This window comes from Hemibagrus wyckioides, linkage group LG26 (genome assembly GCF_019097595.1).
Source record: "Hemibagrus wyckioides isolate EC202008001 linkage group LG26, SWU_Hwy_1.0, whole genome shotgun sequence".
Taxonomy (NCBI): domain Eukaryota; kingdom Metazoa; phylum Chordata; class Actinopteri; order Siluriformes; family Bagridae; genus Hemibagrus; species Hemibagrus wyckioides.
In genome coordinates this window covers 4,283,413-4,307,428 of record NC_080735.1, presented here as the reverse complement: position 1 = coordinate 4,307,428, position 24,016 = coordinate 4,283,413, and the positions used below count along the sequence as shown (strand labels likewise).

Sequence of the window (24,016 nt, the reverse complement as noted above, 5' to 3'; positions counted from 1 at the left end):
GTCGGTATATTTGATGCGCTGTAGGCTAGTGTCTGTGATAAGTGCCACCTGGTGGCAAGTGACGCAACGACACATATCCACGGCAGTGATTTATATAATACATGGGACCGCAACAATAATCGGAGCCTAACAGATTTATCACTTAAACAGTTTTATTTCTTTAGTAATTTATTTAAACTATTAACAGTGAAGGGGGGGGGTGAAAAACTTTTACATCGGAGAATATAAAGCCATAAAAACACTGAATGACAACAAGCTCCAGACTGCATTTTTTTTAAAATTAATTCCAGTGTCATATTTCATCGTGAGAGCTAAGCTTGGGGATTATGAAGAGGATTTTAAATTGGAGATATACAGATATACATTTTCATTATAGATAATTTCTCCGAAACGTCCGCGGTATGAGAAAGAACAAAACAAAACAAAAAACAAAAACAAAGCACCAGACCGCTAGGTGGCGATAAACCCATTGCTTTAATTACCTAACGGAATAAATTCAGCGAAGAAGAGAAAATATTTTTTTCCACTGGCGACGGCGACGCTCTGCATTTTTTCGGCTCGGGAAAGTCTCGCTCTCTTTCCTCACGCAGCTAATCATCTTAAAACATTTTCAACCGAGTTTTTATATCACTGTGTTAATTTGAGCTAGTTAAAAATAAAAAATAAAAAGCTCGTAATTGTGCTTGAGAACCTCGCTTGGCTGAGCTACTCGGCTAACGGTGAGTGGCTGAATCCCAAATCGACTTCCATCTCCTGTATCCGTACACTACATAGGCTGTGATGATAATGGCGCCTACGCCCTTTGTAGTGCACTCCATATCCCATAGGAAGGTGTTTGGGATTCAGCCATAGTGAATCGTTGCAGTGCTGGTTCAGCTCATTGTTCACTTGAATTGAGGCCCTTCTTCATTTCTGATTTGTTTTTATCTCATGCGATTGATTTGATTTCTTTACGAATAAGCATTTTATTGAGCTTTTTGGGTTCGTGCTGCAGCGTTGCGCTAGCTTGCATTGTTCTTCGGATGCATTTTCAAACATCTACATAATTCACTGTGTATAATTTATATATATATTAGATGTGTGTGTGTGTGTGTGTGGTCATTTAGCACGATGCAACAAATAAATCCACAAACAAATGTTAAATGTAATATATGACAGGGAGTTTGAGATCTTGCACCTGTCTATAATCGGTTCACTAAAAGCAGACATGTTTGCATTCATCTCCAAAGCTTCAGCTATTAGCCTCCAGCTAGCTATTAGCATGCTAGCTAACGTTCCAGAGATCGGGAATAAGTCTAATGTTTTCCTCCCAGTCCTTGGTGAATAAGCACTAATTTGAAATCAGTGACTAAAATCTATGTATGTTTCGTAGTTGGTGTGTCTTTTTTTTTTTCTTTTTGTGAAGCTTTATTGTTGCATATTATAAAAAAAATACTTTGAATAAAATGAGGTTTTTATACTTTTCCACAGACGGTGGTCTCTTGCAATGCCTCGGACGCAGGCTCGAGATCCTGCTCTCTCACAGGTAAAACACAGCCATGTGAAGGGTTTATTTCTGTTCAATTCTTTGTGCTGTTTGTTCATGTTGTTGAAACTTTTTACTGAGTGAAGTGAAAATATCCACCAACACACAGAGGACCAGTGGCGGCCGGTGCTGGAAATGTTTTTCAGGGGGTGCAAATAAACTTGAAATCAAACTGTTAGTAATGCAGGACTGTAAATAGCCATTTATCAGGTGATTATGTATCATTACTGCTAAGATAAAATATTAAATGTTTGTTAAAGCATGCAATAAATGTAATGAATCAGTGGATTTGAGTTCAATGTGGGTTTATTATCAGTAATGATGCAATGAAGGAGTCATTAAAAAAAAATAACAAAAACACACACATGTATAATCACAGGCCAGTGGCACTATTTGGAAAGGAATTCTTCCTGGCTTCCAAATTTCTCAGTGAGCCTCAAAAACAGGACAGCCTCAAGACAGGTTAAAGTCACCTGTCTGTTTTCCACTGACAGCATGGCCAATGCATTCAGTAAGAAGTGCTGGTAAGCACTCCCTGATTCTTTTCTTCACCTGAACGACCTTGTGAAAGGATATTTTTGTAAAGATAAAAGCGAATTTTCCAGATATTTCGCTTGCTTCCTCAGTACCTGTCCGTTAACTGACCAACTGCGGAGTGGTAATGAGACTCGTTGAGAATGGTCCAATCACATGAGGCCAAGTTTATAAAAACTATTGATTCGCTAACAACAAAAGTGGGAGGGTTCAGGGCGCAGAGTGCTGCGCTCCAAGGACGATTAGAAACAAGCCAATCAGAAGCTCAGCCTCAAGTCATGTGCTTTTCAAAAGTTTGTCCGGCGCCCTGCGCACACACACGTGAACGAAATACAGGTTTGATTTTTTTTAATTTTAGATAAATGATAATATGACAAACAGTGGAATAGTACGACTAAGTGATTTTATTTCGATATTAAAATATATAATTATTGTTAATGTGTTAAAGTGGCATTCTTCTCTGGCTAACTTTAAGGGGGCGGTGCCCCAGCGCCCCCTATTGACCGGCCGCCACTGCAGAGAACACTGAGCTGCGTTCTGTATATTACCCAATAATTAGAAAAATAACTGGTGTTTTGAGACATTTTATTCATCACATCCTTTGCTTATTTACTCGTTTTATTAAACCGCGCCCATGGAGATGCTTGTTTTTTTTGGTCCTCACCTTATTTAAAACACACCAAAGTTCACTAACAAACACTACATATGTGAAAGCATCCTGCAGATAAACACTCAAGAATCCCAATGAATTGACCCGTCTTTAATTTGACAATTTTTTATTGCCAATCAGGTTGAAGATGCACAGCAACAGACGTGTACAAGTGGAGAAACGTCAAACTCTGAGGGACAAGGAAACCCCACGGATGAGCAGAACGAACTTCTCGACGAGGAGTTTGGATCTGACGAGTCCGGTAGGTGCACAGATACATGGCCTCTGTAAACTTTGTTGAACTTCTCACGGCATGTGTCTTGACTGTGGGTTTCTGCATCCGTGTCCACGTTAGGATACTGCTTGAAGGAAGAGAACCTGGAGGAGCTAAACAGCGACGATCAGGGAAACGATCTCGACAGACTGAATATCATCTGCATCAAGGAGGAAGATCCTGAAGATGACGACTACCTGTGTAAGGCAGCAGGGCACATCGACGGCCACTCGGTCACACCCCCTATGTGGTGCACTATATGGTTTTTATATACTCGAAATAAACTGTTTAAGGCAAGACACTGCAGGTAGCATTTTTAAACAGTGGGTTGATATCTTAATAAAAACAAAAAAAACATTTATACAAACAACCTTTCAGTTTAATAAATATTTGTAAGTTTGGATCATTTGAAACTGGAAATAAAGCCAGAAATTTAATCTTTGGATGATTGCATGTACAGAGGTTTATAAGAACATAATCTCGTTGTTTAACAAAATTCCTTGCACTGTTTACAGAAATGTTTGTTTGTTTATTTATTTAATATAAATTTTCAGCTTATGAAGGATTTTTGTTTGAAATGTCCAATCCAGTGATTCGGATAATGTTCTCTGTAATATCCTGAATCTTTGTCTTCTAAAAACGAAGATTTTGTCCGTTCTCATTATAAAAAAAAATTAAATGAGGAAATGTGTCTTTAAAATGCAATTTAGAAATGTGATTCTATATATTTGTGCTCCCATATAAGGTTTATGAAAGAAATAAATATATTAAAATATACATAGGTTATGAACTGTTCAGTCAAATATGATTATAGTGTAAGAAATAAGATGTGATGGATGCCATTTATCAAAAAAGAAATCGGAAAAGATTGACATGGCACAAGAAGTGATTATTTTATTTATCTCTAGTGTCTTGCTTTAAACGTGGGTACATGCATAGCTAAACACTTATAAAGTACTGATAAGAACAAACACAGATAAATGAACGATAAAATACCTCAGCACTGATAAACCACAGACACGTGCATAATTGATTTCTACATGAACACAAATAAAACTCGTGACCACGGGAAACACACAAACTACTTGAACATGGACAATGAAGGAGTAACTAACTGAGCACTAATAAAACGGATAAATCATAAACTTGCTCAACACACAAGCTAATGCTTATGTAATAAACTAACTCAAACTAGGAGGAACCATAAAATGATGACTTAACACAGATGACCTACTGGAATATGAATAAATCAGGAATGATAAATGTATTGCATAGATAAGAAAACTATTAAGTATTACTTAATATACATTGTTAAAGTACACAATCATGTCTATAACTTTTTTCCCTCCCCTCATTTCATCTGTTGCGTTTGTTCCTTCCAGACTGCGAGGTTTGCAAGTGCTTTTTCGTCAACAAGTGCGAGGTTCACGGTCCTGCTCTTTTCATTCCTGACGCTCCTGTCCCCATGGGGGTCGCTGACCGTGCCAGACGAACCCTTCCTCCTGGTCTAGAGATTCAGAAGTCTGATGTTCCTGATGCAGGTCTGGGAGTGTTTAATAAGGGAGAGACTGTTCCAGTCGGCGCACATTTCGGTCCCTACCAGGGGGATCCGGTAGACAGAGAGGAAGCAATGAACAGTGGTTATTCATGGGTGGTGAGTAATATAATCGCATATACGATAAATTGATTTTAAATATATAAAATTCAAACTAAGCATGGATGAATCACTAGGACATCTTCATAACTAGTTAAAAAAAAAAGCTCTCTCAATGTATAGAATTGAACTATGTACGTTTCTTTTTCTTTCTTTTTTTTGCAGCTATACAAGGACAGGCAGCGTGAGGAATACATAGATGCTACGAATGAGGTCCATGCTAATTGGATGAGGTGAGGAATGTGCCGCTAATTGCTTTGGAACTATTCGATTCAATTTATTTGTATAGCGCCTTTTATTGTCTCAAAGCAGCTTTACAAAAGAAGATAAATAAAGAAAGGAGAGGGGAAAAAAACTAGAAATAAAAATAAATTATTAAATTTAATTATTAAACTATTTTATCCTTATTTTATTTTATCCCTAATGAGCAAGCCTGTAGTAATTTAGAGTATTTTTATTTTATTTTATTTTTTTAAATCTAATCCTTGTCTTTCACTTGCCACATAATTCTTGTTATCATGTGTCTAAGTTTTTTCTTTGTCCTCCCCCCTCTTGCTTTATCTCTATTTCTCATTTTTCAGGTATGTGAATTGTGCTTGTGCGGACGAAGATCAGAATCTCATGGCATTTCAGTATCAAGGAGGAATTTTCTATCGTTGCTGTCGACCCATCAAACCAGGACAGGAGCTACTAGTGGGCTACCAAGAGGAATACGTCAAAGATCTCAGTCCTGCGTTCGAATACCTCTGGAACAAAAAGTGTTCCGCAAATGGTTATGTACCAATATTTTTATATTATTATGCTAATTTAGACCAAGATTTTAAAGCATATTTTATATGTGCTCCATGCACTTTATTCTTCTGCAGACAGTTTAAGGTATTAGCCATTTTAGATCCGTGTGAGATCGCAATTTGCATAGACCATGTCCGTTCTGGGCCAACTTACTTTATTCTTCAGCTTAATAATATTTTGAGTTGCTCTACTGTACACTAGCCAAGTAGAACTATGTCACTGGTTAATCCAGGGTGTTCCCTTGTTGGTGGGACCACAACTTAATCATTCTTTGAACTAGAACTAGATTCTAGAAGTAGTTGTGCTAGATATTTATTGACAAACTGGACTGATGAAGAGCTGTTATTTTGGAGCTGGCTGCTGATATTCAGGGCTTGGTGTATCCCTGGGATGGAAGTAACATGGGATGAAAGTGCATGTTGTTCAGCTAGAGTTTATTTCGCCCCTTTCCCCCTTGTTGTCCACCAAATCAAGCTCTGTTTGAGGACTATGGCTAGGGTTGGCATTGGGAACATATTGGTTGTTGATACTGGGGATAAAGTTAGGAACGTTAAAGTTAGGAAGTTTCTAAACAAGACTGGCCTTAATCAGTCATGTATAATTTCTCTCAAATACTATTAAATATCTGAATAGGCTGCACAGGTAAGTGTATAAGAAACAATAGTTCTGTTTCACCCTTCCTAACTTCCAGGGGTGGTGTTTTGACACCTGGATACCTTGTGCCCATAGGGTAAAGATCTACATAGGTAGAGACCATTTGACAAAGTAAAATAGCATAAATAATGGCTAACATTCTTTTTACTTCTTTTTATCTTTGGCATTTTAGCATTTACATCAGGAATTTTAGAGCTATCTGTGTAACAGCTTGTGTCTACAGTCAGAGCTTAAGGTGAACCTGTCCTCCAGAACTGGTAATCAGGTTTCTCAGGTCTTCAGTTGACTACATGTTAATGGGTTAATCTATGTTGTGCCTATTTTGCAGTTGTGGATAGGGGGTGGATAGGTGGTTGTGTCCTTTGTTGTATTGGGCCCTCAGGGTACCATGACATATGTGAATGCCAGAGTGTGCTGGAGTGGGTTTGTCTTCGGAATTACACGATAATAACAATGAAGCAGGCTTGTGCTGGGGTGAGTTTGCTCTTCACTTACCTGCATATATGGGCTAGTAGTCCTTCATCGTCTTGCATCCACAGTGAGCAAGGTTACCTTTGGTATCTCTTAGCAAAGCCTTCTGGGCAGATTCTGAAAATATTGTGATGACTGTCAATTTGGACAGTTTAACAGTCTGTTGGAAAATGGTGGTGTCTGCAGCTTGACTGACAAAATATGAAAAGTGATGTATTCTGTAATATGTTTTTCCTTTTTGCCTATATTCTGGTCGCTGGAGCAGAACAACGAAGACTTTCTTTAATGCATCTTAGCTTCTGTTGTCTATACTTCCAAATGGACAAAGCCAGCAATTCCTTTGCTCTAACATGAAGAAAATGAAGCAAAGTATTCTTAATCAGGGCTGCTTTGCTGTACAAGAGTTCCAGATCTCTGCTGCTGCTTTACCACAGAGCACATGCACAAAGTTGTTATAATTTCATTTGAATTTTATAATGAGCTTAGTTACAGCTTAAAGCTCACTACATTTATTTATAGTCCCAACTTCAGTTTCGGAAGCAGTCTTGAACTTGTTAAAGGGTACTTAAGCCCAAAAAATGACAAAATGGCCAAGCTATCTGGTATTTTTTCAAACCCTGCCCCTTTCTTTTACCTCTCCAAGCATATAGTTGTCAGTCTGCATATTCAGGAGTCACCATAGGATGATGGAATACTACACATAGCCTCAAAAGCCTAATCCCTACAATGTGCAGTGATGCCAAAAGATAAGGCAGATGGGTGGCTTAGCATCAAATATGGATTATCTGTTATGCCAAAGTCAATGCCTCACACAGAGCAAGCTCACAAACAATGACAAAATATGTCCAACAGGGGACTGAAGCTGCTCCTGTTCCAAATCTGATATAGATAAAGATAATATGTCTGTGGCTGCATCTGAAAGGATATGTATTGCCTGCACTATATTACTTATTGTTCCGCACCCCTTGGAACCATTCATGAAATACAAGGGCTGCTGATGGGAAGTTTATGGTCAAAACATTCTTTGGTGACATGTTTAATGACTAAGATGCAGTGGTATAATGTCAGGACCTACTACTATTGTCAGAAAAGCACAAAACAGTAGTTTACTTGCTTATGCTTATGCCTTTTATTTACCATGGTTCCAGTGTTTCCCATTCCTTAACTACATCGTAGTTGTAGCTCAGCTAGACTGTCATATCAGTGGCTCTGTGCAACATGTACAGTTTCCTCAGGGATTGCCTTTTAACATTGTGACGATTCAATTTACCCAAAGAAATGAGTGTAGGCAAACTGCTTTATCACCTCTAAGAACTGCCCTATAAGGGTACTGCCATATTCATAAGATGGGTTCAGATGGGCCTTCATCTAGGAACAAGCCATCTAGAATATGTTGGCCTTCTTCATGCACATCTCATGATGACATGTGCATGCACCCCCCACAAACAGACCACAGCCAGTTTTGCTCTCTGGACTCCTGGCCATGGATGCTTATAGTATTTGTGGGTTTCAGGCATGCTTATCAGTGGTTAGCCTCTGGAGAATGACTTACCCACTAGAACAGCTCAATGGGGCAGTATGCACGGCATGAATGTACTTATGCCGAGAGCTTTTACTGTAGGAGTGTTTCTGAAAGAAACTAGGTGTCCTTTAATTGCCATGAATCAGGTATGGGATCTCCCCCTGTGTTGGTATCTTAATCCCACACCATACAGAAAGAATGCTCATATAAATTGAATATTATTATAGTGTGGATTTTTTGGCCAGTCACCCTGACAGAGGACTGGGAGGACTGTTTGGCTTGGCAATAAGACTGCTTTGCCTCCTCTGACAACCGTATGGTTTCAGAGTAACTTTGTGTCCAAACTTTTTATTCCTCTTTTGGACCTCAAGTATATGGAAGTTGACCTTGTAGTATGACAAGAGTCATACTGTACAATATTCCCTACCCTACTGCCTAGAAGCACAGAACCATTGTGATGGGCAATTCCACAAGGTGAGTTTTATCCTCATGGACTCTAAAATGCATGCTATTCCTTGACTTGTGCTGCAGTTACTTGTGCATTGGCATACACCTCTTCAGATCATCTAAGGGGTACATGAGTGGGGTGAGTGCAGTGAATGTTCTTCCATTTAGATGGTGAGTCAGTTCCTTGTAATATGTTGGCATAGATTATCCTGCTGCTGAAACACTTCCTGGCAGTGTTAAGAGTGGTGATGTGGTCTGTTAGGTTATGTGTATAATCATTTTCTATGAACTCCAGATAACCACAAATGTTCCCAATCTCTTAGAACCTAAGCCAAACTCAGGGAAAAGGTTCCATTGGGAACGGGGATGTGGTAGCTTAGTGGTTAAGGCATTGGACTACTGATCAGAAGGTTGTGAGGTGAAATCCCCGGTCCACCAAGCAGCCACTTCTGGGCCCCTGAGCAAGGCCCTTAACCCAAATGTACACTACCGCTCAAAAGTTTGGGATCATTCAAAAATTTTATTGTTTTCCAAGGAAACACAGACGAAATTAGTCTCATTAGAAAATATAGCAAAAGAACAAGACATGCTGACATGTCAGAGTTAGAAATAATGATTTTGATGGAAATGATGAATGTTTTCTTTGCCTTCTTCTTCTTCTTCTTCTTCAAAAAAAAAAACGCCTTTTGCAGCAATTACAGCCTGGGCATTCTTGTCATTTTCAAGATAATCTGATGAGATTTCACCCCATGCTTCCTGGAGCATCTCCCACAAGATGGATTGGCTGATGGAGTCTTCCTCCGTAGCTGAAATCAAGCTGAAATATGCAAGTGATCCCAATCTTTTGAGCGGTAGTGTAAGTTGCTCTTGATAAGGGCGTCTGCTCATAGATCATTACCAGTGGCATTTTATAGTGTCATATGGTAGCCACATGACTTGCAAAATAGAAGGTATCAAGGTATTGAAACACCACTCTGCAGGTTATCCAGAGTGCATAGACTGTGGATAAATATGTAACCTAATTGTTTCACTAGTCTTTGAAAGGTATAAGGTGTACTGTTAAGGCCATATACAACAACAGCAGAATCTGTTAATAAGTTTTGAAAAAGTTTTGCTTAGTCATGTAATAAACAGATCCATTAAACATAATTGCAGTCATCAGTCTGCTGTAACAGAAATTGTTTTCTATATATATATACATATATATCTTCATTGGACTGTTCACTTATGGTCCAAAAATCAGTTCTGCCAGACTGAGCCCTAGAGCCAGGCCTATTTTGCAAACTATGCACATATATATGGATGACGAAGGAAAATACATAATGTGCATAGTCAGGTTTTGCGACGCATGAGCCAGAACACCTCCTGTGTTCCTTGAAGTCTGTTATTTTACTGAACAGATGGAACACCGTTGTTCGTTAAGACATTTTCTCAGTTGGTGTTTTGATAAAACACCTCTCAGTGAGCCTTAGTATCCTGTGGATGGGGCTGGGACAAGAAAAAGAAGAAACCACTCGTATCAGGATAGAATCATGACCAGTCAGGAAAACTTTGTATTGATTTAGGAACAAGTGGACCCTAAACCTCCATGTCATAAAAGAGCCATCCAGTTTATTTTTTGCAACTCATGTTGGCATTGCCCTGTTTCATTGCCCTGTTTCATCCAGGGCCAAGTAGTCAGGTTCACTGTGAGTGGTGGATAGCTCATTGGTTTAGGGCATTGATGATATAATTATTTCTCCTCTTTGATAATATACTTATTGCTCCTAAGACCTTTACCATTCCTACAATGGGGTATGGGAGTATTCTCTCTTTGACTGACCCTTTGAGCAATATGTAGTCCACCTAGTGAAATCTGCCTTTCTACTGGTGATTTCTTTAGCCTACTATGTGGTTTATGCATTTTTGATGACTTGCAGTGCTTGTTGTAGGATGTGGCTGATTCTGGCTGGTTCATGCTTCCCAAATTGGCATTAAATCCTAAGGTCGTCTTTACTTAATGTGCACCCTGGTACCATTCTTTTATAGTCTAATTGGTACTCAGTGCATGGGGTTTGAGGTTTGGTGGGTGACGGATTGATTTGGCTTAGTGAATGTACTAAAGGCATCCGCAGGTACAATGGGATTTTGCTCTGTGCAGTGGGAGTCACTACACGTGCTAATCCAATGATAACAGGTATCAGTGTCTTGTCACTTTAGCTGGGACATTTCTGTGTACTGAGCATTCCATGGGGGAATGCTCAGATTTAGGTCTGGTCTGAAGCTGCTACCAGAGACTGCTGCCTTACTTTCTTGTTAGATCAGCCCCTTTTCTAATGAGCCTATTTGTACTTGTTATTTACCAAGTGCCATACTGCTTCTAGTGGTGTGTGAAAATTAATTTGTTATGAAGTTGTGCCTCAGATGTAGAGGTTTTTTGTTATTGGTTGTGTTAAATTACATGGCTTGGTTGGCTACCACAATTGATACTAGCAATAAACATTATTGTTGTTTTTTTTTTTTTTTTTTTTGAAGCAGTTCATTAAAAAAAAAAAAAAAAAACAATCCTAAAAAATTTTAAAAACGTACAATTTTAAAAACATTGCATTTGAAGTTCTCTGTTTTTTTTGTCCTGCTCCAGAAATGAATGGCATCCTGTTGCAAGCCTTCTCCTGCTCCTTGTGTGCACTTTCCTATACATCTTTATTTCACTTCCACAAACATATCAAGAGATGCCACTATGAGGAGTATGTGAGACTGATGAATTCAGGAGAGATTACCTATGAAAAATTAAATGTGATGCCTACCAACAGCTCCAGTAGTCAACAAATTGGAGCTGACTCATCCAGTACTTTGTGCATTACAACTTCTAACAGTCAAATGCAAATAAAAACTCACCACTGCTCAGAATGTGGTGAGAGTTTTATTAAAAAGAGCGATCTTGAACTACACCAGCACATTCACACGGGAAAGAAGATAAAGTCATATCAGTGCTCGCATTGTGGGAGGAGTTTTACGCAAGTGAGTCATCTCCGAGCACACAAGCGCATTCACACAGGAGAGAGGCCGTATCGCTGCTCAGAGTGTGGAAAGAGTTTTATTCAAAGGAGTAATCTCCGAACACATCTGCGCATTCACACAGGAGAGAAGCCATATCGCTGCTCAGAGTGTGGGAGGGGTTTTACTCACCAGAGTAATCTTAACACACACCAGCGTATTCACACTGGAGAGAGACCGTTTCACTGTTTGCTCTGTGGAAAAACCTTTGCTCAGCAGAGTGCTCTCCGGCTACACCAGCGTGTTCACACAGGAGAGAAGCCGTATCGCTGCTCAGAGTGTGGAAAGAGGTTTGTTCAACTGGCAGGTTTGCAGAAACACCAATCGATTCACAAAAGAGAGAGACCATATCACTGCTTACAGTGTGGGATAAGTTTTACTCATCGGACTCATCTCCAAGAACATGAGCGCATCCACATAGGAGAGAGGCCGTATCACTGCGCACAGTGTGGGAAGAGTTTTTCCCACCAGCGTAATTTGCATCAACACGAGCTCATTCACACGAAAGAGAAGCTGTATCACTGCACGCAGTGCGGAAAGAGCTTTTCTTTCCAGCATAGGTTGCAGCGACACCTTCGCATTCACACGGGAGAGAGGCCGTATCAGTGCTTACAGTGTGGGAAGAGTTTTTCTTCCCAGCATAAATTGCAAGTACACCAGCGTGTTCACACAGGAGAGAAGCCATATTCCTGTTCACAGTGTGGGAAGAATTTTACTAGTGCCAGTAGTCTTAAAATACACCAGCGTATTCACACAGGAGAGAAGCCGTATCATTGCTCACAGTGCGGGAAGAGCTTTACTTGCCGGACTAATCTTCGACAACACCAGCGCATTCACACAGGAGAGAAACCATATGACTGCTCGAAATGTGGGAAGAGTTTTACCTGCAAGTCTAATCTCCGACAACACCAGCGCGTTCACACGAAAGAGAGAAGCCGTACCTTGAAGACACAAGAGCAAGAAACCTGATTATTATGACTACTGATCTCAGGTTCACTTGGTTCATTGTTGGGCAGCATGGCGACATAGCAGGTAGTGTTGGTACCTCACAGCTCCAGGGTCCAGTAGTGTAGAGTTTGACATGTTCTCACTGTTCGTGCAAGGACTTCCTCCCACTTTTCAGACATGACAGTAGATGGATATTCTAAAATGCCCTATGTGTGAATAAATGCATGAGTGTGTGATTTCTTCTGTTGTTTGATTTCCCGTTTGGGGTATATTCCCAGTGTTTCTGGGATAGGCTCGGGATACAACCTGATGAGGAATTAGCTGTTACACAGTACTGAGATGAAATTGAAAATGTTCTGCAATTTATGTAGCTAATGGTCTTGTATACTTGTTGAGAGCATGTGTTGAATGTTATATTGCATTCATGTTTTCTTTGTCTTAGATAGTAGCGTAAATAGTGTGCTAAAATATATAAAGAACATTTTCATTGTAAATTATGTTCCATGAAATGGTTTTCGAACTCTTTTTCTCCAACATTCTGTATCGTATCTTATTTTAATACTAACATGAATAGCATTATATATGTTTATTTTATAATTTAATTATACATTGAAATCAAGCTCTAGAGTAAAAACATCCTTACTGAGGACAGATGTAGTACCAAACAGCAGTATTTCTCTTAATAGCGTATAGGTGATGGACGGTTTTGTTCATGTGATGTTAGATATATCTTCCATAGCTGTGTTTGCAGATTACTAAAAGACAGAAATGTAGCAGGCCTAACCTTGTGGGACACCATAGGTTTTAGGCACTGGATAATTCCAATTGATTAAAACAATGGTAACAGTCTGTCTAAACGAGCATGTTTTCAAGCCTGTCTATTAAAATATCATGATTAAAATGGTGTCAAATGCTGTACTCAAGTCCAGTAGTACCAACACATATACTCACACTCCCAAGACATGCGGTTGGCAAATTACCACATTACCTAGCACTGATTCTGTATTAAGAAACCAGAAACACTTCTCCAACACTCCTGTGTAAAAAAGATGTGTTGGAGATTTAATGGGAATCTACTTCTTAAAGAGAGGCCTAGCAACAGCTAGCTTGGGGACATGGCATGAGCTAAGTTAATCACTGATTTAAGTCACATATACAAATGGTTGGTCTACAGAAGGATAGCATCAAGCTGTAGAACTAATTCTAAACAATGGGACCAAACAAATGGGATGAGAGCTTTAGGTAGATAACTGCTGGGCTTTATGTAAAGAGTAGAGAGTGTAGAGAAGCTCTACTGTGATGTGTCAGATTAAATCAGATCCAGTCTGAGTAAATAATGTGTTCATAATTTAAAATGAGTATTAAAGAAACAATGGGTCATAAAATCCAGAGCATTCTTACACATCAAAATGTTGTAGGCTCAAATAGAAGATAAATATAAATGGAACTCTAAAATTAAGGAATATTAAATGTGCAAAGAGAATATTAAGCTGACTAATTGACACTAGATTATGACGTTTTTATTTTTCTGTATCCCTGTGTATCTCATCCGGCTGATGAGGGGCAATAATAATATAAAAGGATTCATTGTGCATATTCTATATGATGGAACTTGAAGGGTTATGCTGGAAATTCATATTTGCATTTTTAAAAAAAAATGCATGTAACTGGCATAGCCATAAGCCATATCCTAACAATTCACAGTCCTGCTGATTCAGCACCCAGGCAGTATTCCACCCCTCCTAACTAGGGGTGGTGACAGTCACCCAGAGACCTTCTTGTGTGCCAATGATGTATGACACAGCGTATGCATTAAATATGGCTGTCATACAGCCATCTTTCTTCCCCTTCTTGCCTTGTATACATCAAACTACATGTTCACCATATGGAGCTGTCTGCTTAGCAGCTTGGGACCATGGATGGAGCTACAAGTATCCAGTCCTCCAAAGCTGGTGACACTTATCAACTCCTATCTTCTCTTCTGTCGCAGTGAGTGTATATTTCATATATTTCTAGACTCTTTCTTTTTGAATTGGTTTCTTTTTGGCATCTTTTTTGCTTATTGGCATCACTCACTGCGCAGTTCACAAGTCAGTTTTACAAACTGCTTTGTGCCATTTCTCAGTAATGGCACTTACTTCCTTTCTCCTGCCAGGTTGTGTTCTACCCTTGGCTCCATCTCCTCTGAGGATTTCACATTCTTTCTCATTTGGCTAGGGTGGTTAATTGGGGCACTACTGTCAACCCCTCACACATTTGCCCTACTAGTTGGAGCAAACTGGGGTGAAGTCAGGTTAACTTCATTCTCCTCTCATCTCTCCATTTGTTTCCCACTTTCTTCACTGTCTAACTGACTGATAAGCTTGGATAATCACCGCCAACATGTTTGATTGGGTTTCTCTGCCCGTACTGCATATTGTTTATGGCTGAGTCTATCCCCTAACACATAACTCAGGGGCTCTGGTTACCTTTGCCTGGTTACCCCTCACTCTACCCCATGGGTTACTCTGTTTTGCAGGGCAGAGTAATATTAGCCCTGTGGTACCAGCCCTGTGTGCTAGGTTTGCTCTTGGACCTTCTGCTAAAGAAGCTCTGGATAGGAGAGCACAGCTTTCAGAATCATGAAAGCATCAAATAGACTGGCCACAGGGTACTTTTAGGTTGGACAAAGCCACAAAAATTCCATCGACCTTATGTGTGCTTTCGGTGGACAGGGCCATGCCCAAACCCTCAGGCACCCTGGTATTAAAGTATTCTATGTGGTATACCCAATAAGGGCAAGGAATGGCGGTTGCTCATTGTGCAGTGACTACATCAGCTCAGTTTGTCCAAATGACAGTGTTGCAGGGCTGCAAACTCCAATTCTTGAGTTTGTACAGTTCAGTACAAAAGGTTATACCCAATGTATTTTCTTGTTAATAAGAAACAAAACAGTGTGCACCTAGTTGTATATTTGAGAATGCCAGGATCAACCAAGCACAATGGCGTTATAATGAGATTTCATAAGCAGAAAAGATATTTTCCCCCTGTGAAGGTGTAGCACAGCAGTGAACCACTGTCCAAATCTTGCACTTGAATGGAGTCCTTTAGCGGTTACACAAATATCTTAAAATACAGTATTTTGTTAAGGTCTATTAAGTTTGCTGGCTGCCCAATGAATGAGTGCTGTAAAAGGAATGAAGGTGTCTGACCGCTGGACTATGACAGGATATATAAACTATTAAAATTTCTTTGGTGAAATACTATAATATTGTACTATTGGATTTCTTGGGTACTGCACTGTTCAGATGATAGTGTCCTTGTTGACTGGACGTTGAGCAACCTGTTAGGTGGCCAGTAGACAGTCTTACTGTACATGGAACTGATGTTCATTGGCCTTGATTTGAGTGATTTTATTATTACTTTAAATGCTAGCAAGAATAGAATTAGCCAACTTGGTAATCATGTCTCTTCTAAAAATCTGACAGAATGCAGTGATGAGTATGGGCTCATACTAGTTGCTTCCAGCAGCCATGTGAAACTTGGGATAACTGGTCATATGACTGCAGTGTAGTTTACAAGAGATAAAGGCTTGGAAGCTGTATACTTTATACATAGCCTGGATGACAATCTGGTTTACTATAGCAGGGAGAGTGAAGTCTTTTACAATTGCTGTTATAGAAGTCCATAATAAATATTGTTAACTACATTTTTTTTGCTTTCCATTTCAAGTTGTGTTTTTTTGTCTTGCTCCAGAGGTGAATGGCATCCTGTCGCACCCCTTCTCCTGCTCCTTGTGTGCACTTTCCTATACAGCTTTATTTCACTTCCACAAACACATCAAGAGATGCCACTATGATGAGTATGGGAGACTGATGAATTCAGGGGCATTTGCATATGAGATATTAAATCTGATGCCTACCAACAGCTCCAGTAGTCATCAAGTTGGAGCTGACTCCTCCAGTACTTTGTGCATTACAGCCTCTAACAGTAAAATGCAAATTGAAACTTACCACTGCTCAGAATGCGGAGAGAGTTTTATTCATCAAAGTGATCTTAAAATACACCAGCTCATTCACGCAGGAAAGAAGATAAAGTTGTATCAGTGCTCATACTGCGGGAAGAGTTTTACTCAAGCAAGTTATCTGAGACGACACCAGCGTATGCACACAGGAGAGAGGCCGTATCACTGCTCACACTGTGGGAAGAGTTTTGCTCAACAGGGTAATTTCCGAACACACCTTCGCATTCACACAGGAGAGAAGCCGTATCAGTGCTCACAGTGTGGTAGGGGTTTTACCCGCCAAAACGCTCTCCAGCTCCACCAGCGCATTCACACTGGAGAGAGACCGTATCAGTGCTCAGAGTGTGGAAAAACTTTCATTCAAAAGATTAATCTCCAAATACACCAGCGCATTCACACCGGAGAGAAGCCGTATCACTGCTCAGAGTGTGGAAGGGGTTTTACTCACCCAACGTCTCTCCAGGACCACCAGCGCATTCACACAGGAGAGAAGCCATATCAGTGTTCACAGTGTGGGAAGAGGTTTTCACAACAAAGTACTCTCCACATACACCAGCACGTTCACACACGAGATAAGCCGTATAAATGTACACAATGTAAGAAGAGTTTCACTCACCAGAGTCTTCTCCAACAACATCTCAGCTTTCACACAGGGGAAAAGCTGTATCACTGCTCACAGTGTGGCAAGAGTTTTGCTTACCAGCGTACTTTCCGACGACACCAGCGTGTTCACACCGGACAGAAGCCGTATTGCTGCTCACAGTGTGGGAAGAGTTTTACTGAAATGGGAAATTTTCAAAAACACCAGCGCATTCACACTGGAGAAAAGCCGTATCAGTGCTCAGAGTGCGGAAAGAGGTTTGCTCAGCTGGGAGGTTTCCAAAGACATCAGCGCATTCACACAGGAGAGAAGCCATATAAATGCTCAGAATGTGGGATGAGTTTTGCTTATCAGAGTACCTTGCAACGACATCAGAGCGTTCACACAGGAGAGAAGCTGTATTCCTGTTCGCAGTGCGGGAAGAGTTTTAATTATCTAGAAGGTTTTCAGATTCATCAGCGCATTCACACAGGAGAGAAGCCGTATCACTGCCCGCAGTGTGGGAAGAGTTTTACTTGCAAGTCTAACCTCCGTCAACACCAGCGCATTCACACAGGAGAGAAGCCCTATCAATGCTCACAGTGTGGAAAAAGTTTTACTTGCAGGTCTAACCTCCGACAACACCAGCGCATTCACACAAAAGGGGAAAGCCACACACAAAATGCAACAACTTAGTATATTACAGAAAAAAAAAAAGAATCCTGATTACTGATTTCAGATGACCTTGCTCCATAGTCAGGTAGCATGGTGCCATACCATGTAGTGTTGGTGCCTCAGCTTCAGGGTCAGAGTAATGTAGAGTTTCATGTGTTCTCTCTGTCCTCCCACCTAGACATGCCAGTAGATACTCTAAATTGCCCTAGATGTGAATATGTAAGAGCATGTGATGCCCTGTGTTGGATTGGTGTCACATTTATGGTGTATTTCCATCTTGAACCATGTGACTAGGCCCCTGTTCCGGATAAAGCTGTTAATGACGAATAAGATGAAACGAAAATGTTTTGCATGTTATGTAGCAAATGTTATTGTATTCTTGTTGAACGCATGAACTGAATGGTATATTGCATTCATCTGTTATTTGTTTTGAAACTAAAATAGTGGCTTAAATTGTGTGCTGTGATAAAACCTATACAGAACATTTTGAATCGAAAATCATGTTTCATGAAATGGTAGTTCTACCTTTAAACCATTTTTGTCTTTTGTCCCTTTATTTTAATACTAATATGAACAGCATTATATATATAATGTATATTATTTAAATAAAAAAAGGCACCAGAATCTAGAGTCAGCCTTAACTTGGAACGTAACACACATCAGTATTTCTTTTCCATTTTTTTCCCACTAAAATTGTATTTCTATAGTACTATCAGCATTAGACACTGGGCATGGGAATAGAAGCTCTGGGATGCAGCAGTTTTAGTAGGTACGTTTCCATGGGGTTCAGGTACAATTTTACAATTGGATCAGCTGGTACAGTCTAGAGAGTCAGAGGAACCACAGCAGGAAAAATTGTCAGGATATGGTATTAAATTGGGCAGCCAGAGTGCAAACACAACTAAGCATGAGGTCGACTTCACAACTGTACATTGTCATCCTGCCAACCCACCATCAACCAGCCCAAGTGTGTGAGAGGGAAGCCAGTAGCATCAAACAGGAGCCATCTGTGTGCTGGAACAATGATACCATTGCATAGGTTTGGGGACAGGAACCAGTGCTAAGGTTTCACAGCTTTAAACCACGTCTGTCATCCAACATACACCATAAAGGGAATCTGTTTTTCAGGACTATATTGACTAAATTCCCTTTGCTTTAAAACTTCTTAATAGCATTTTAAACACCCTCTTACCAGTCCCTGCCCTTGAGAAGTTTGCTTTGTGAGAATGAGTGAGGTGGGGTGGGGAAGTTCAAATGCTTCTCCAAAAGGTAGTCAGCCTTGTAGGCCTTGTATGTCCCTTGTAGGCCTTGAAAGACAAAACCGAGTGTGCTTTCTTGAAGGCTCTACATGAGTGGTCCTGTTTTCTTAATGATTAGGACCCGGCACCCTTCTACCAACAAGATATCATCTGTAGGATTTATTTGCACACAACAGGCAGGTCAGATGCACTGTTCCAACATGAGCAGCGGCATATACAACATAACTGCAATCTACATGTTTTGCAGAATTATATTTTTTTATCTGAGTGTGGGTTTACACACTTGGACTCACATATGGAGCATACCTGGCTACAGCACTTCATCTGCTGAGACAGTCAGTGATGCACGACAAGCGTTTGTAGCAGGCATGTGACACAGTGTCACATGGCTGAACTAGGACCTGCCTGAATCTCAAACGAAAGCTGTCAAGTACTTGGACTGTGGCAAAGCACACCCTGCTGTCACAGGAAAGCTTGCTGCTTTCACAGATAGCTTAGAGTTTGACATTGGTGCATGTGAGCTGGCAGGGGCAGAACTAGACCCCTCCTCAGACACTGCTGAAAGGTCATTATCAGCCTGCAAGAACTTCCTCAATCAGCAGTAAATGTCTGTCCACATCATCTGAATGCAAAAGTGCAGCTCATGTGCTTTCGTAATTTCTAGGTTTGGTCTACTGGAAGTGGAAAAGGCAGAAACCTGTTGAAGGTCAATTGTTACGAGAGCTCTCAGGCTTAAATTGTATGCTGGAGGTTTCTTGAATTCCAAATATCCAGCACCAGACGCAGTATTTGTGTCATCACTGAAGGTGCTGAGTGCTAAGCTATTAAGTGCTATGCTTGACTAGATCAAGAGCCCCTCAGTCTCTGGGTCTGTGTGGCCAACATACTTCTTTCTCATCCATTTCCAGTTATCACTGTGGTTTGGGTGCCTCCTAAAAGCAGGGGTTTTAGGCACTGCAGTTTTCTGTCAGTGCCACAGCCTGTCTATGATTACATGATTTTGTGTATCATCCTGCTAGGGTGGTTTGAGGGCCTTTACAGTATTTAAATATGACCCTCTTACAGAAGTAAGTCATAAAATTCCTTTATCCTGTTGTCTATTGTGTAAAGAAACTGCCAGATTAAGTTATTAAAAATGTGATCCCTTCACATTCTCAACAATAAGACATGCAGTCCACAAGAGTATGAAAGGAGAGATGAAATGCAGGATGAATACTAATGTACTATAAGACTTCATTCTGTGGTCAAAAAGCACTCACAAGCCCTCAGTGGATAAAGTTCAGCTGTGTTTGTGTCCCATGACCTACAATGAACAGTATTATGCTTTGGGCCAGCAAAATCTATCTAGACTTTTAGCTGAGAATAAGTATAAGTAATTAGTATAGTGCCACATAGCTCTTTTATGTAGCTGCATCATTTGGGTAATGACTGTGAATAAGAATAACTTTTCTCTGTTATTTTAATAAATAAAAGTGTGTATGAATGTATTCACTGTGCATTAAAGCTAAATGATTGGCTTTATATTGTAAATCAGCTTCCGATGAGTGCTATCTGGGTATGAAAGAGAATTGAAAAAACATGGGGAGATATCACAATGATTGCGCTTTAACTGGCAGATTGGTGAGAAGCCTTTTTTAATTTTTATAAATAATCTCAATCTTTCAAGCTTTTTTTTTTGTTGTTGTTTAAAATGAATAACCAATAATGATTAAAAAGAGTTCTAATTCACACATCATTTATACATTAAGCTTATATAATATTGCTAATTATTGAGAAATAATACAATGCACATGTAATGCAAAAGAAATCTGCCCAGACAGTGAGTTAATACATACACCAGAGACCATGGACCATGATTATGTGCATGTTTTGTTAGTAAAACAATAGCAAGGTATGGTGGGAAACATTCAGCTAAGACACATGACTGATTAGTCATTTTCTAAAACATGCTTTTTATCATATCTCTCTTCTTAATGCTTTCATTTTAAACAAAATGCTTTAAACTTGGGGGAAACAATTAATATTTAATATTTCATACTTTCTTCAGTCACTTCCAGCCCCACCCAAGAACACAATTATCCTTGAAAAATGTATTTCTAGATAAGCAGATGTAGTATATTAAGTGTTTTCAATATTCTAAGGATTACTGCTTGTGCAAAGCATATGAATAAATTAATCTAGGCTCCTCAACAGCTAATAAGTTCAATTACTTTCGAGAGCCTCAGCGAGGTGTGTAGCTCTGTCTCTCCTTCATTTCTTCAAGCAGCTGTGGCATTAATCTGGAGGAGGCACAAGAATACACATGAAAATAATTGACTACTGTTTGTATTAGAATGTCAGAACCGAATCGAGTGTAGCAAGCGCAGTTTGTTCTCGCAAATGAAAACAACTAACATGCCCTGAAGCAGGAAACAATTGTGAGACGTCGAAGTCAACATCCGAAAGGGATTCCACCCACCTGATAAATATATGCTTTTAATTATTAATCTTCAATCTCCTACTCACTAAATATAGCAAAAAAAAAAAAAAAAATCATTGTGTTTTGATACTTATATATAGTGCTATTATTTATTTCAAGGTCATTTTACAAAGCAAACAACTACAGAAAAGTCTGCATTATACATGCTGTTTCATGTTTAGTCCTCTGGGTGACAGTGTCGTCTCAAACCAGAGCTTGAAATGCCAAATTCAGTCCTGACTCAAATCAGTGTCTTAGTAATAGTATTTTTTACCTAAAAGTGCAAAAAATTAAAAATGGATTATTACTTCTAAGAACTCGCAGCACCTTAGTATAATGCGTAGTGACACCAATTATGTACTGAGAAATAAAGTAGTTTGAGCTAAGATTATTATTTTACTACCTGTGATGTCATTCTGTCTATTTTTATAGATAACAGTGTGTCAGAAACGCACAAAAGCATCTAGTTGAGATAGCAACAGCTGAATGAAGCATGATATGGTGAGTGTGATGATTTTTTATGCAGTTTTACAACATGGTAAGTCTCATACTTTACTAAATAAATAATTGTAAATATTAGACACATTGTTGCAGTATAAGAGGAATAAAATACTTCGAGGTGTGCTAGTGTATTATGGTCAATGTTTTTTTTTTTTTTTAACACAAAATATTTTCAAATGTTTTTCTCTCTTGGACCTCTACTCCTTCCTAGTCAGAACGATTGCTAACAGAATTTCCCTGAATGGACTTAATAGACAAGCTACTTTTTAAAAAATGAGAGCTGAGAGTAATTGAATTGGAGGCTGAACCTCTCATGGGAGGTTCCTAATCGCACCACAACCATTGTTCTGTACAATAACACCTGCTCAGAAATGGTAGAGGGAAACAGTTAATATCATAAAACAGAAGGCAAAGGAAGGACATTTATTTTTTAATGAAAATTCATATGAATCGGACATTGTAATGTGCACCACTCCTTCCCATAACTGCCCAACATCAGGGCTGGGATTAAAATCTTTTCGGAGGTAAATGCCGGTTATTTTTCATCGCGGCACAGCAGTTTAACATTTCGGAAGCACTTGGCAGGTTTAAAAGAAGCATGGAGGGCAGCTATAAGTGCTAGCATATTATGAACACTAAGCACTACCTTATCTGATGAACCTGTCAATTCTGCCACGTTTTATACCTCTTCTCTTTTTGACGTGGAAGTGCAAGAAATGTCAAGAGAGCCGAGCAGAAACCTGACACACTGTTAGCTACCTTAGAAAAAGAGAGGAAGAGCTGAAATGTCACCCATAATTTGCTAACATGGAAAACACAAGGTACACTCTTATCTTAATTATATGCGGGTCAGATCAGCAATTTTAAATCTTTGACACAATTTGCCTGTTTACATCATGCTCAAATGCTACATTTCTCAGCCTCAGTGCAATAAAAAAAAGTCTATTTTGTAATAACTAGGCCATAATCTCATAAACGTTATTATTCTACAATAGCTCTTGATTGGTCAGAAGGTATTCATTGATCAAATCACAGGTTTATATTAATTCTTTGATTCTAATACATTCGTGTTTCTATGGTAACAACTTACACAGAGGCATGAATGGTGGACGCAGATGTGTAATCTTTTCATAATGTGACATTATTCTGTGAGAAAGCATTCATTATTAATAGTAAGAGTTTGCACTGTTAACATACTGACCCATGTCCACCTCTGGAAGTGCTTCCAATGCGCACATGAGCATCAGATCTGAACCATGGAGCAAGGTGGCCTGGTCTGATGAATCACATTTTTGTGGATGTTCAGGTGAGTGTGCATCACGTTACCTGGAGACCCCTTTTAAGGCCAGTCTTATTCCATAATATCAGTGGCTTCTTTCAGCAGGAAAATGCAGCCTGCTGCAGTGCAAAAATTGTACTGCAGGAATGGTTTCAGGAACATGATGAAGAGTTCAAGGTGTTGACTTGACCTCCAAATTCCCCAGATTTCGATCTGATTTGAGCATCTGTGGGATTTGTTGAACAAACAATTCTGATCCGTGGATTCTCCACCTCACAACTTACAGGACTTAAAGGATCTGCTGCTAACATCTTGGTGCCAGATACCACAGTTTAGATTGAGGGAAGGTCTTGGTATTCATAGTCTTCCTTTTTTTTTTTTTCTTATGATGACTTCAGGTTGTATATTTTGTCATTTATTGCCTTGTTTTCCTTCCAAGATTCTGTCTACATGAGAAGCTTTTGTCCTCTTGACAAATACTTCTCAGATTCAATTTACTGCTAGTATACATCTCCATAATTCTGGTACATTTATCATAAATCCAGCTTAGTTGAAATGCTTACATCCTTTGTTTTTGCTGCATGTATTTTGCACAGTAAGCTCCCATTTATAAATGTTGTGTGCTTTCAAGCACAGCACTTGGCCAATGACTCTACATCACTGCCATTATAGCATATTAGTCAGATTGCTCAGGTCTAACCAGTGACATTAAATAAAGTCCCATACCTCTCTCAGTGAAGACTATTGATCTGTAA

At 39.5% G+C, this 24,016-nt stretch overlaps 1 protein-coding gene across 3 annotated transcripts; it reads left to right on the top strand.

Moving 5' to 3' along the window:
- Positions 1-476: 476 nt before the first annotated feature.
- On the top strand, positions 477-21,946 carry LOC131346435 (zinc finger protein 345-like). 3 transcript variants are annotated; one of them, XM_058379860.1, is made up of 8 exons: positions 477-719; positions 1,471-1,525; positions 2,850-2,970; positions 3,064-3,183; positions 4,365-4,636; positions 4,802-4,869; positions 5,218-5,408; positions 16,242-21,937. In XM_058379860.1, the coding sequence occupies exons 2-8, from the start codon at positions 1,487-1,489 to the stop codon at positions 17,783-17,785; spliced, it is 2,355 nt and encodes a 784-aa protein (XP_058235843.1). In that variant the 5' UTR covers positions 477-719; positions 1,471-1,486; the 3' UTR covers positions 17,786-21,937. The 3 variants fall into 3 exon arrangements, with proteins under 3 accessions (XP_058235843.1, XP_058235844.1, XP_058235845.1); XM_058379861.1 differs by having other exon boundaries at positions 478-562; positions 16,242-21,946; XM_058379862.1 differs by having other exon boundaries at positions 479-719; positions 11,143-16,384.
- Positions 21,947-24,016: the final 2,070 nt, after the last annotated feature.

What these genes read in the sequence shown, in the direction of transcription:
- LOC131346435 (XM_058379861.1), top strand. Translation starts at nt 1,487, where the DNA reads ATGCCTCGGACGCAGGCTCGAGATCCTGCTCTCTCACAG. An exon ending in GAGATCCTGCTCTCTCACAG is followed by an intron (nt 1,526 to 2,849) that starts GTAAAACACAGC and finishes ATTGCCAATCAG; the next exon opens with GTTGAAGATGCACAGCAACA. An exon ending in GTTTGGATCTGACGAGTCCG is followed by an intron (nt 2,971 to 3,063) that starts GTAGGTGCACAG and finishes TGTCCACGTTAG; the next exon opens with GATACTGCTTGAAGGAAGAG.